Source organism: Haliotis rufescens, unplaced genomic scaffold (assembly GCF_023055435.1).
Source record: "Haliotis rufescens isolate VD_foot unplaced genomic scaffold, xgHalRufe1.0.p SCAF_63, whole genome shotgun sequence".
NCBI classification, from domain to species: Eukaryota; Metazoa; Mollusca; class Gastropoda; order Lepetellida; family Haliotidae; genus Haliotis; species Haliotis rufescens.
Genome location: NW_025964354.1, coordinates 2,011,974 through 2,025,862, shown reverse-complemented (window position 1 = coordinate 2,025,862; position 13,889 = coordinate 2,011,974). Strand labels below are relative to the sequence as shown.

At 41.4% G+C, this 13,889-nt stretch overlaps 1 protein-coding gene across 1 annotated transcript; it reads left to right on the top strand.

Annotated features, from left to right (window-relative positions):
- Positions 1 to 4,702: 4,702 nt before the first annotated feature.
- On the top strand, positions 4,703 to 12,622 carry LOC124150147. The gene is made up of 5 exons (XM_048387023.1): positions 4,703 to 5,021; positions 7,832 to 8,149; positions 9,608 to 9,664; positions 10,425 to 10,548; positions 11,471 to 12,622. Exons 1-5 carry the CDS (start codon positions 4,736 to 4,738, stop codon positions 11,778 to 11,780), a joined length of 1,095 nt encoding a protein of 364 aa, XP_048242980.1. The 5' UTR covers positions 4,703 to 4,735; the 3' UTR covers positions 11,781 to 12,622.
- The last annotated feature ends 1,267 nt before the right edge of the window (positions 12,623 to 13,889 follow it).

Genomic DNA, 13,889 nt, shown 5'->3' with positions numbered 1-13,889 from the left:
CCCACAATCATAGGTTTCTGGCGTGCCCAAGCTTAAGGGACGTACAAGAGTTACATCTGACACACTACTTCAATACAGTGCCTTTGTAATATATTTATGTCATGGTTTGTTTTGTGAAGGAAAGAAGGATTTTTGTTGTTGGCGGGACATTACATTTTGAAGGCGGCGTCTGTTCTGTTGGTATAAGTTGGGAGTAGGTGTCTGGTGCTTTTTCACAATACCATCCCAGGTGCTGTTTTCAGTAGTCCAGTGAAACCGGACTGAGGAGTCCGATGAAAGTGGACCCTCCAGGCAAACATTAATTGGGAATAAGTATGTCTGAAGTCACTTTTGACTGGGTAAGCGTCAACTGATGGTTTAGCTGCTTCGCTGTACAACTGATGCGTAACCAGGGGAATGCTGCATTTCTTTACATGATGTAACAGTGAATAGCTATGGCAATTGGTGGTTCACGCTACGCATGTCTTGACGCGTACATCGCGATCGTTTAAAGCCATGCTCGAGGTCTCTGTTCCACATACATTTACATATTATCCTGAACAGATAAATGCCTATAACTGTTGCGCAATACAAACAGGAAAGTGTTAAGTGTTTCTCACATGTGGTCCGGATACACACAGATTACAGTGATATAACAGGCTCGCTGACTTGGTTGATGCATGTCATCGTATCCCAACTGCGTAGAACGATGCTTATGATGCCAATGACTGGATTGTCTGGTCGAGACTCGATTATTTATAGACCGTCGTTATATAGCTGGATTATTGCTGAGTGCGGCGTTAAACAACAAACAAACACACAAACAATCAAACAAACACTCGGTATTGGTATCACATAACCCTAAACGAACACTCTTGTCGGTTGAACGTTAGTCATCCTTTGATGTTACAATCATTGTACATGATACGAAACGTTTGTGGAGGATCATCTGTCTTATGTGCCACTGTCACTGGACCTTACTGCACAGTATAGCAATGATCACGTGACAGTCATGTCAGTTTCCTAATCAGCTAGAAGTTTCCGGCTTGGTATGTGACTGGCTAAGTGATGGATGTTTTTGTCCTGCGATGTCGCAAAAGTAAATTACATATGTGTGAGGAGTTTGACTTATACTGAATTTGGTTTAATATCGCTTTTAACAGTATTCCAGTTATATCACGGCGTGTCAGCTTAATGTGGGAGGAAAGCCCGAAGAGGTCTAAGACGTTTACCACTTCGGAGAAACCCACGATAAGGGGTATGGTGCCGACAAACCTAGAAACATAATCGGGGCGAACCCACAATCATAGGCTTCTGGCGTGTCCAAGGGACGCAACTCTGTACAGGGAATCACGGCGCCTAAGACGACAGGGCCACAAATGCCCCCTCATTACACGGAAAGTACCGGGTCATTAAGAAGAATAACATAACACAACGTTAGTACAGTGTTATAACATGATACCGCTTACACTCTTTGAACATAAATAATATGAATTTGTCAAAAGTGTTTAAAAAAAATGTTTAGCGATCAATATATATATATATATATATATATATATATATATATATATATATATATATATATATATATAGGTGATCACATTAAGTGACTAAGATAGGTGAACAAGAGAGATGCACAAAGTGGTTGCTCAAATTACAATTTAAGTGACACGATAGGTAACAAAAACAGGTGACCAAAGTAGGAGACCTAGACAGGTGACCAAGACAGGTAATCAAGACAGGTGACGAAGGTAGGTGACCAAGGCATGTGGCCAAAACATATGAACGGGACAAGTGACCAAGACAAATGACCAAGACATGTGACCATAACAGGTTATCAAGACAGTTGACCTAAACACGTGACCAAATTAGGCGTCCAAGACTAGTGACCTAGATTGTTGACCTATAAAGGTGACCAAGATAGGATACCTATACAGGTGACCAAGGTATGTGACCAAAACAGATGGACGAGACAAGTGACCAAGACAAGTGACCAACACATGTGACCAAGACACGATACACATAAAGGTGAGCAAGACCGGTGACCAAAACAGATGGACAAGGCAGGTGACCATGATAGGTGACCAAGGCATGTGACCAAGGCAGGTGACCAAGATAGGCAACCAAGGCAGGTGACCAAGACAGGTGACCAAGATAGGCGACCAAGGCAGGTGACCAAGGCAGGTGACCAAGATAGGTGATCAGAACAGATGGACAAGGCAGGTGACCATGATAGATGTCTGTGACAGGTGACCAAGACAAGTGACCGAGGCAGGTGACCAAGATAGGTGACCAAAATAGGTGACAAAGACAGGTGACCAGGGCAGGTGACCAAGACAGGTGACCAAGGCATGTGACCAAGGCAGGTGACCAAGATAGGCAACCAAGGCAGGTGACCAAGACAGGTGACCAAGATAGGCGACCAAGGCAGGTGACCAAGACAATTAATTCTTTTTGTTGAAAGAGATGTTTTTTTAAACAAAATGATTTAATTTTTATCATCCGTATATCCCAATGTTCCCATGAATCAACTAACAAAATAACTTACATTGGAGCCGACTATCTACAACAAAGTAGAGTTGATTAAAATAAAAACACAGTTAAATAAATAACTTTAAAACGTTAAATGAGTGCAGAGCCTCATCAACAGAATCGTACTCAATTTTTATTTATGTGCATGATTTTTGATGACACAGTGAATCAGTATCACAACCTCTCCCTTTCTAGGATAGAGCAGAATAAAGTCTGTTAACTTTAACTATTGCACAACTAATAACAATAGCTGGATTATCAGGTCAAGTGTTTATACAGGGAAGTTCATATTTCATAATTGTCACTGTTGTGAGTCATTCTACAGAGAAGAGTACAGCGGTTTCAGTTTGTTAGTGTGAAACAGCCTATACTGGTTGGCCTTTTTCCTGTTTCATTTTGTTCCTGCTAAAGTTTGTTTCGCGGTACAGTCGTGTGATGGTGAAGTTTGAGTGTCTGCTTGTATTGTCCTTGACACGAACTGGACTGACTGATTAACAAACTGACACAGTATGCTGTGTGTCTGTCGTGTTAATATGTAATCAAAGTTAGGTAAACATTAATTCCTAAACACTTGTTGAATATGTGTCCATTTTCATCACTGAACGAAATGTACATTTACATTGTGAGTGAGTGAGTTGATGGGTTGTGTTTAACGGCGCCTTGAAGGGTACATGTTATGGAATATCAGCTGAGGGAGGAAAACCAAATGACATATACGATTCTTTTGAAAGCAATGAGTATTTTTTTTCTCTAAAACAAGCTGAGAATCGAACCTGTGTCCAGTATTTCATAAAACATTCCAACATTCATCGTGCGTAGGGGCGCTCGTGTAGCCTAGTGGTTAAAGCATTCGCTCGTCAAGCTGAAGACCTGGGTTCGATTCCCGACAAGGGTACAATGTGTGAAATCCATTTGTAGTGTCACCTGTCGTGATATTGCTGGAATATTGCTTAAAACGGCGTAAAACCTCACTCGCTCACTAATCGTGTGTAATTAATGCATCCGTTCAGCGGTAATGCAATGTGGGATGCGTGGAGTAGCCTCATGTTCAAAGGTCGCTTATCACGATGACGGTCCGGTTTCGAGTCCCCATGGTACACTGTGTGAAGCCCATTACCGGTGTCCGGCTTCGGTCCATGCTTCAATGATGTTGCTCACACACTCACTAAAGAAACTCGGGTCATAAATATTTTCATAAGGTGATATAATATCAGTGAACTAAGCACGGAAGGTGGCGATAGCTTGTTATGCAGTATTTTGTCTCTATACAAATCTCAGTTTCATAGGTTGCCTTCGTCATTTCCCCGAGAATGGTCCTGCTGAACAGGTGGATGGGGCAGTTTTGTGTCTGTGTGGGTTACTTTATAACCGGATTTAACTCAGTTGACGGTAACATTTGTTTAAACTTTCAAACAATGATTTATCCATTTAGCTATATTAGTGGTCCAACATAGGTTTGTCTCTCATATCGATTCAGTTTGGGTAGGTAAATCCGATTCTTGTGTAAACAAATTTAACTAAGGATGTAGATATGTTTGAGCCGACCATCATTATAAGGTGAGGTGAAATGGGGTTTCACGTCTTTTGCGCATTCTTTCAAATATTTTCCCATTACGCGATGTTAGTTGTCCAACGTAGGTTTGTCGTTCAACTTGGGGTAGCTATCACCTATTCCTGGGTAAACACATTTAACCAAAAAGAAGAAGAAATGTTTGAATTATATAAACTCTTTATTCAATGAAACGAGACACTATCATTCATCTGCCAACTAGAATAGGACCGCCGTCGAGGTCTAGTGGATCGAGGGTCTGCCTTGAGAGCTGAGGCCGGTGGTTCGATCACCTGCTTGTATCCTACCAAAACACGTTCAAGGATGGTACTTGATGTTTCCCTGCCTAGAGCCTGGCATGGTTCACGTTGTTTCCCTGCCTAGAGCCTGGCATTCAGGGGATAAAAATAGATCTGGTCGATTTGGAATCAGTATATTGTGTGTGAGTTGGGTAATCATGTCAAACTGCGGGTGGTATCTCAGTGTGGCTAGCACTACAAAACCTGCATTAGTCCGGACTAACACACATGAAGGTGCACGCGTGTTGATCTCATGAATCTTGATTCTTGTGGCATTTTGCTTTTCAAATATGTTGTATCAGGTTCTAAACGTTTTGTTTCTGCTTCAGCTGGGTATGAAGGAAGTGTTTATGTTCAACATGGAGGTGCTGTCAACATGACGTTAACATTGCCACAGCCTGGAGTCCGGGAAATGACTGTGATACTTGATCGTACTCTACCCCTGATCCATGTCACTAACTACAGCACCGTGAGTGTCACTGACACATACAAGTCGAGAACAAAATTCACTGGACTGATAGACTCACAAGGCCAGGGGCGTCTCAGTTTTCTACTGTCTGGTGTATATTGGTCTGACGGTGGGGACTACAGATGCTATACAGGTTCGCCAGAATTGAGAGGACGCTTTATTGAAGGCTGTGTGAAGACTGTTGTTGTCATAGGTGAGTGTCCGGGTTATCCGATGACAGTGGTATCTATGTATATCATCGTTGTATGTTTACACCTCTAAATAAAATTAATATTCTGTTGAGACAGAGTCTCAGGTCCAACCATACATCTTCAAATGCCATTTAAATTGGTGGATGATAAATATATATAAACCTCTGTCAATACATTTATTTGCTGATTGAAACCAATGTGATACTGTTCCATACGCACCCGATAACGTCAGTTGAAACTCGGATTGACATACCAGATTCTCAGCATCATTATAGAAGTGTTATACCCGTACGTGCAGGTGTAGGTGTAGGTGTAGGTGTAGGTGTAGGTGTAGGTGTAGTGTAGGTGCAGGTGCAGGTGCAGGTGCAGGTTTCAGGTGCAGGTGCAGGTGCAGATGCAGGGGCATGTTTCAGGTCTAGGTGTAGGTGTAGGTGCAGGTGTAATGTAAGTGCAGCTGCAGGTGCAGGGGCAGGTGCAGGTGTAGTGTATGTGTAGATGTAGGTGCAGGTGTAGGTGTAGGTGTAGGTGTAGGTGTAGGAGCAGGAGCAGGTGCAGGTGTAGTGTATGTGTAGATGAAGGTGTAATGTAGGTGCAGGAGCAGGTTCAGGTGTAGTGTATGTGTAGATGTAGGTGTAATGTAGGTGCAGGAGCAGGTGCAGGTGCAGGTGTAGTGTATGTGTAGATGTAGGTGTAATGTAGGTGCAGGAGCAGGTGCAGGTGCAGGTGTAGTGTATGTGTAGATGTAGGGGTAATGTAGGTGCAGGAGCAGGTGCAGGTTCAGGTGTAGTGTATGTGTAGATGTAGGTGTAATGTAGGTGCAGGAGCAGGTGCAGGTGCAGGTGTAGTGTATGTGTAGATGTAGGTGTAATGTAGGTGCAGGAGCAGGTGCAGGTGCAGGTGTAGTGTATGTGTAGATGTAGGTGTAATGTAGGTGCAGGAGCGGGAGCAGGTGCAGGTGTAGTGTATGTGTAGATGTAGGTGTAATGTAGGTGCAGGTGCAAGAAAGGTGCAGGTGTAGTGTATGTGTAGATGTAGGTGTAATGTAGGTGCAGGTGCAGGAGCAGGTGTAGGTGTAGGTGTAGGTGTAGGTGTAAGTGTAAGTGTAGCTGTAGGTGTAGTGCAGGTACAGGTGCAGGTGGAGGTGCAGGTGCGGGAGCAGGTGCAGGTGTAGTGTATGTGTAGATGTAGGGGTAATGTAGGTGCAGGAGCAGGTGCAGGTGTAGTGTATGTGTAGATGTAGGTGTAATGTAGGTGCAGGTGCAGGAGCAGGTGCAGGTGTAGTGTATGTGTAGATGTAGGTGTAATGTAGGTGCAGGTGCAGGAGCAGGTGCAGGTGTAGTGTATGTGTAGATGTAGGTGTAATGTAGGTGCAGGTGCAGGAGCAGGTGCAGGTGTAGTGTATGTGTAGATGTAGGTGTAATGTAGGTGCAGGTGCAGGAGCAGGTGCAGGCGTAGTGTATGTGTAGATGTAGGTGTAATGTAGGTGTAGGTGTAGGTGTAGGTGTAGGTGTAGTGTATGTGTAGATGTAGGTGTAATGTAGGTGAATGTGCAGATGCAGGTGTAGGTGCAGGTGCAGGAGCAGGTGCAGGTGTAGGTGTAGGTGTAGGTGTAAGTGTAAGTGTAGCTGTAGGTGTAGTGCAGGTACAGGTGCAGGTGGAGGTGCAGGTGCGGGAGCAGGTGCAGGTGTAGTGTATGTGTAGATGTAGGGGTAATGTAGGTGCAGGAGCAGGTGCAGGTGTAGTGTATGTGTAGATGTAGGTGTAATGTAGGTGCAGGTGCAGGAGCAGGTGCAGGTGTAGTGTATGTGTAGATGTAGGTGTAATGTAGGTGCAGGTGAAGGTGTAGGAGCAGGAGTAGGTGTAGGTGCAGGTGCAGGAGCAGGTGTAGGTGTAGGTGTAGGTGTAGGTGTAAGTGTAAGTGTAGCTGTAGGTGTAGTGCAGGTACAGGTGCAGGTGGAGGTGCAGGTGCGGGAGCAGGTGCAGGTGTAGTGTATGTGTAGATGTAGGGGTAATGTAGGTGCAGGAGCAGGTGCAGGTGTAGTGTATGTGTAGATGTAGGTGTAATGTAGGTGCAGGTGCAGGTGCAGGAGCAGGTGCAGGTGTAGTGTATGTGTAGATGTAGGTGTAATGTAGGTGCAGGTGCAGGAGCAGGTGCAGGTGTAGTGTATGTGTAGATGTAGGTGTAATGTAGGTGCAGGTGCAGGAGCAGGTGTAAGTGTAGGTGTAGGTGTAGGTGTAGGTGTAGTGTATGTGTAGATGTAGGTGTAATGTAGGTGAATGTGCAGATGCAGGTGTAGGTGCAGGTGCAGGAGCAGGTGCAGGTGTAGGTGTAGGTGTAGGTGTAGGTGTAATGTAGGTGAATGTGCAGATGCAGGTGTAGGTGCAGGTGCAGGTGCAGGTGTAGGTGTAGGTGTAGGTGTAATGTAGGTGAATGTGCAGATGCAGGTGTAGGTGCAGGTGCAGGTGCAGGTGCAGGTGCAGGTGCAGGAGCAGGTGTAGTGTATGTGTAGATGTAGGTGTAATGTAGGTGAATGTGCAGGTGAATGTGCAGGTGCAGGTGTAGGTGCAGGTGCAGGTGCAGATACAGGTGCAGGTTTCAGGTGTAGGTGCAGGTTTCAGGTGTAGGTGCAGGTTTCAGGTGTAGGTGCAGGTTTCAGGTGTAGGTGCAGGTTTCAGGTGTAGGTGCAGGTGCAGGTGTAGGTGTAGATGCAGGTGTAGGTGTAGGTGTAGGTGTAGGTGCAGGTGCAGGTGAAACTTTGGATATCATTCATTTTAACAATAAATTCAGACTGTTTGTCAATTTCCGCAAAAGGTGTTGAGGACCTAAACATCACTGCCCCAGACAAAACCAAGACGAGCAGCAGCCTAACATGCCGTGGTACCATCAGGAGATACCCCGGCTACCCCCCTGTGAACGTGTCCTTCATCTGGAGGAAGAATGGCGTCCAGTTACATACTCCTGAAAGCTGTAACGTTATAGCCTATAGTGTGAGACGGTACATTCGACTCTACACCAGTACATTGCCCATCGGTGATGTTGGAAATGATGGTGATGAATACATGTGCCGGATACAATTGGGGAAGAGCTTCCTGTCTAACTGGAGTCAGGAGTATGTTCTGGAAAGAGAGGGTGAGTAGATGTTTCAAAGATGGTTTGTTATCACTGGTTTCCAGACAGTGCTGTTAAGCGTCAAGCTCGGATCACTGATCTATGGAATTGCTACAGGATATAATATTTGTTTCGTAATTGTGTAATGTGAACACATAGTAGCGGGATGTAATATTTGTTTCGTAATTGTGTAATGTGAACACAGAGTAGCAGGATGTAATGTCTGTTTCGTAATTGTGTAATGTGAAGACATGGTAGCAGGATGTAATGTCTGTTTCATAATTGTGTAATGTGAACACATGGTAGCAGGATGTAATGTCTGTTTCATAATTGTGTAATATGAAGACATAGTAGCGGGATGTAATGTCTGTTTCGTAATTGTGTAATATGAACACATAGTAGCAGGATGTAATGTCTGTTTCGTAATTATGTAATGTTAACACATGGTAGCAGGATGTAATGTCTGTTTCGTAATTGTGTAATATGAACACATGGTAGCAGGATGTAATGTCTGTTTTGTAATTGTGTAATGTGAAGACATAATAGCAGGATGTAATATCTGTTTCGTAATTGTCTAATATGAACACATGGTAGCAGGATGTAATGTCTGTTTCGTAATTGTGTAATATGAACACATGGTAGCAGGATGTAATGTCTGTTTCATAATTGTGTAATGTGAACACAGAGTAGCAGGATGTAATGTCTGTTTCATAATTGTGTAATATGAAGACATAGTAGTGGGATGTAATGTCTGTTTCGTAATTGTGTAATATGAACACATAGTAGCAGGATGTAATGTCTGTTTCGTAATTGTGTAATGTTAACACATGGTAGCAGGATGTAATGTCTGTTTCGTAATTGTGTAATATGAACACATGGTAGCAGGATGTAATGTCTGTTTCGTAATTGTGTACTGTGAAGACATGGTAGCAGGATGTAATATCTGTTTCGTAATTGTGTAATGTGAACACATGGTAGCAGGATGTAATGTCTGTTTCATAATTGTGTAATATGAAGACATAGTAGCGGGATGTAATGTCTGTTTCGTAATTGTGTAAAAGAACACATAGTAGCAGGATGTAATGTCTGTTTCGTAATTGTGTAATGTTAACACATGGTAGCAGGATGTAATGTCTGATTCGTAATTGTGTAATGTTAACACATGGTAGCAGGATGTAATGTCTGTTTCATAATTGTGTAATGTTAACACATAGTTGCAGTTTGAAATGTTTGTAACAGAATGCAAAATGTCTCCCGAATTTGCTTTTTAAGAATCAATTATCATATTTGATTGTATAATGCCTAAATTTGAGATTTTACTGCATTGACGCCCATGATTTACGCACGCGATGTGTCATCTTTCATTTGCGAGTCATCATTACTTTTTATTTGATGGTGGTGCGATGTTAATTGATTATTAAAGAATCAATGGAATGTGGATTGCTGTTTGATACAGTAATATATATCCTTACATTACAGCCAGTATCACCACCATTCCGTGTGCAGACGAATCAACGACCGAGAAGGATCATACGCGTAAGCAAGAAAACATAGATATAACCACTATCTGGGGTACAGTCAGAATCGTATAATGATCTCTGCTTTTGGCAGAGTTCTTATGATTATGGTAATGGTGTTGTAGCTTTTATATAGTTTATCAACATTATTATCTTATCAACATTATTATCTTATCAACATTATTATCTCATACACATTATCATTTTATGAGCACTATTATTTTATCAGCATTATTATCTTATCAAAATTATAATTTTATCAACATTATTATTTTACCAAAATCATTAGTTTATCATCATTATTATCTTATCAATATTATTATCTTTCCAACTTCATTAGTTTATCAACATCATTAGTTTATCAACATTATTATCTTATCAACATAATTATTTTACCAACATCATTAGTCTATCATCATTATTATCTTATCAATATTATTATCTTACCAACTTTATTTGTTTATCAACATCATTAGTTTATCGACATTATTATTTTATCAACATTATTATCTTACCAACAATATTAGTTTATCAAAATCATTAGTTTATCAACATTATTATTTCATCAACATTATTATCTTATCAACAAAAGCATGTGAAACTATTTGGAGCATGCCTTCGCGAGTGATCATTTTTATGACATTTGAACACACCTATTGTTTGATTCCCATATGAAGTGAATGGCATCTGCACCCAATAACGGTTTACCTGTAAAAGCATATACAGTTATTTCTTTTAAGAGTGGATATTTATACTAGAGCGTGCTGTTTCATTTGTAGCAACAACCGGTGCACCATCAATGACCACCGCAGCGACCGATAGAAAAGGGTGGATATTGCATCTAGGATATGCTACATTTCTAGGTGCTCTTTTTCTGGTAGTCATCTTCACTATTTACAACAGGTAAAACATATTGTGGCAAATTACCAGTTTGTTCTTTTTTTTCTGCATAGGCAATAATCCGTGTCTCTGAACAAGAGAACAACTATCAGCATGTGTTCATATGGATCATGTCTAATACAATTTGTACATAAGTGCTGTGCACATTATGTTCAGTGATAATATATATTGTGTGTAGTGATAATATTCTGTTCGTCGGAAATTCTTGAATTAATAGATATACGAAAACTTATTTGTTAGTTCTTAAAGTAAGTTCATGTTATATACACTTTAGATGCGTTTATTGTTATTCAGAACATTACAACGCACCATCTCCAGCTTTCCTTCCACACTGTTGTAGGGAATGAAATTTAAGGCAATATTTCTGTACGCAGTCATGTATTCAACAACCGCAGCTGATAAACACATTTTTCAAACCATGTCACAATTACGACTGACCGCAGACAGAAGGACAAATGTCACAATTTTCACATTACTCCAAATCATCACTTTAGATGCGTTTATTGTTACACATCATCTCCAGCTTTCCTTCCACACCCCATGATACAACGCATATGTTGTTCAAAGTGGTTTTAAGCCTCTCTCGCATACAGCTTTTGGTTAATAACCCTCAACACAAATAACGACCCGTAAAGATAAGATGTAGAATAGGTCTTCAGCAACTCGTAAGAGGCGTTTAACGGGATCGGGCGATGAGGCTCGTTGATGCATGTCTCCGATCCCAATCGATGCTCATGATGTCAATGACTGGATTATCTGATCCAGACTCGATTATTTACAGACTGCCATCATATAGCTGGAATATTGCTGAGTGCGACGTTGAACAACAAACAAAAACAATAACGACAAAGAACAGTTTAAGGCTGCTGCTCTTTTAATATTGTTATATTAAATTTAATCACCATTGTATTATATTCTTTTTCAGGACAGCGTTATGTGATCTGTGCAGGACGTCAGAATGTGAACACGTTCATTACACAAAGGACAGCTTACCAAGCAATAATTCTGAAATTGGTAGAGTTACATCCGTTGTGCCACTGCGTGTATGCACTGCTACAGCAGGACCTAATGCATCTGCAGGTGTAGAGATCCATGTTATAAGTTCGCCGACAGAGCCTACTGACGCAGTGAACACAAAATACCAATGTGGAGATACTTACCAGTCACGTGAAAACTATGAAACAATATATGGAGATATAACTGTTGTAGCACAGCACATCTCGAACGCAAAATGATGAATAACACCACTTCAAATATCAAAAGGAGGGTAAAAGGATATAAATAGAAACTTTGCTGTAACTAGGTTCCTGAACTAAGACAAAATTGTTATGGATGAGCAACTTCTTTATTACAATTGAGCGACGTTTCGGTGTAGATTCTAACACCGTTATCAAGCAAATGATCATCAGTTACCATTCCAACTTCTAAATGCCACTCAAAGAAGTTAGGTTCCTGAACAATTCCAGAGTCAAACGCTGATATATTAACGATGTATTTTCTAAAGGATGGATTTTTTTTTTAAGTGTGTAGGGTCAAACGCCACTTTCGCAATATCAGAGCAATGCAACGGTGGGGAACACCAGGTATAGACTTCACAATATGTTGTTGATCGAACCTGGGTACGCAGCGAGGAAAAAACTATGAAACCTCCTACCTAACGGATCTAGGAAAATAAGAAGTGGGGCAGGATACGCTCAAACGTTTCGTGAAGATCTGGTATCATCACTATTTGATTGGACGGTGAGTCATGGACAAGTGCTCACGGAATCGTACAATCGACCTCCTTGTGTGTTACACCTTTTACATAACACTCTTTAGGAAATACTTCATTCCTTGATCATTGGGCACATGTTACTAAACGTGGTGACCGTAGATATGGTTATCCATCCATCTTCAGAGGTTCAGGACAATTTGCCAAAAATGAAAGCAAATACCATCTGAAGTTTACTGAGAAAACACTATGAGAAATGATAATATCTATGTAACATTTGGGGGTATGACATTTAGGTATAGGCATCCCATGGACACCGATTGTCCTCCCTTCTTGCTGATCCGTTTCTTCATGCACGTGAAACGAAATTACTGCTCGGATTGGTCAAATATAACTTTGGACAAGAGGTTTAACTCAGCTTATAAACCTATCATGGTGTTGTAACCATCTCCAAGACGACCTTTCTTTTGTAGTAAGACCACTCAGCAGGTTTTCCAATTGCTCCTCGGGTTTTACAATTGCTCCCCAGGTTTTACAATTGCAATAGTAAAACCAGGGGAGCAATTAGAATTTTCATCAATTAACTTACTTTGAGTAAGGAAAATATCGTCATCGTCAGACATCCTCTCTTGTGAACAGTCAACGACACAATGCCATGTGGTACGACGCACGCGGTTCTTTCTGCACGTACAGCCCTCTTCTGCACGTGCAGTCCGCGCAGCGGCCCGCGATAACAACTGTTATAAAGCGTGTCTCGTTATACCGCGCTTATTTGCGACCCGTATACCGCGTAAATATAAGCTCCAAAAATGACATAGATTAATGGATAGCGGTTTATAAGTTAGACAAACCATTCCACCTCAGGAATGGTATGATTGAATAACCGGGTAGGCACAGAAAAGCCTGCGCCTATCCGGTTATACAATCATACCATTCCTGAGGTGTCATGGTTTCTCCATTACTTCACCTATATCTGATGTTGTTCAATAACCACCAAGAAGGCAATTCCCTTTCACTTATTTACCCACCTGAACTAGAAAAAAGAATACAAGTGAGGCAGCCTCGTCTGTTTCAATCTATGCATACAGATTCAGAGTGACAAAACATTTTACACAAGACCGATTGTAAGAGGGATGACTTCAACTTTCAAATAGTCACCTTTCCCTTCATGTCGAGCAATATTCCTGCAGCCCCAGCCTTTGGTTTTTACATTTTACAACTTTTGAGATACAATCGAACATGCTCTTTCTGCCAAGACTTCACAGAGCGTCATACGACTCTTGATGAGAAGTTGCCAAATCAAGATTACAACATTCAAGGCCTCAGATAATATTTTAATTTTTTTTATGGAAGACATGTGCATGACAATTCCAAATTTGACGTATCTGTGACACAAATGATGTCCGATCCAATTCCCTAATTTGACTTGTAACATATGCTCGCTTTTGGTGTGTTTGTGACGGGTGACACTGGTGGGGCAGGATACACTCACATTTTTAACAGTGATTCATTGGCGCATGCTCATGGTGTGGTCTGAATTGTACTATTGACTCTGCTTTTGGCAGATATTTATTATGAATATGCAAAGGGTTTTGTCGTATATAATTATATAAATGTGGATAGGATTTTGTCG

Excerpts from the sequence above, each read along its gene's own strand:
- LOC124150147 (XM_048387023.1), top strand. The coding sequence starts at position 4,736 with ATGACGTTAACATTGCCACAGCCTGGAGTCCGGGAAATGACTGTGATA. Across the intron at positions 5,022-7,831 it reads GAAGACTGTTGTTGTCATAG|GTGTTGAGGACCTAAACATC; the intron begins GTGAGTGTCCGG and ends TTTCCGCAAAAG. Across the intron at positions 8,150-9,607 it reads GTATGTTCTGGAAAGAGAGG|CCAGTATCACCACCATTCCG; the intron begins GTGAGTAGATGT and ends CTTACATTACAG.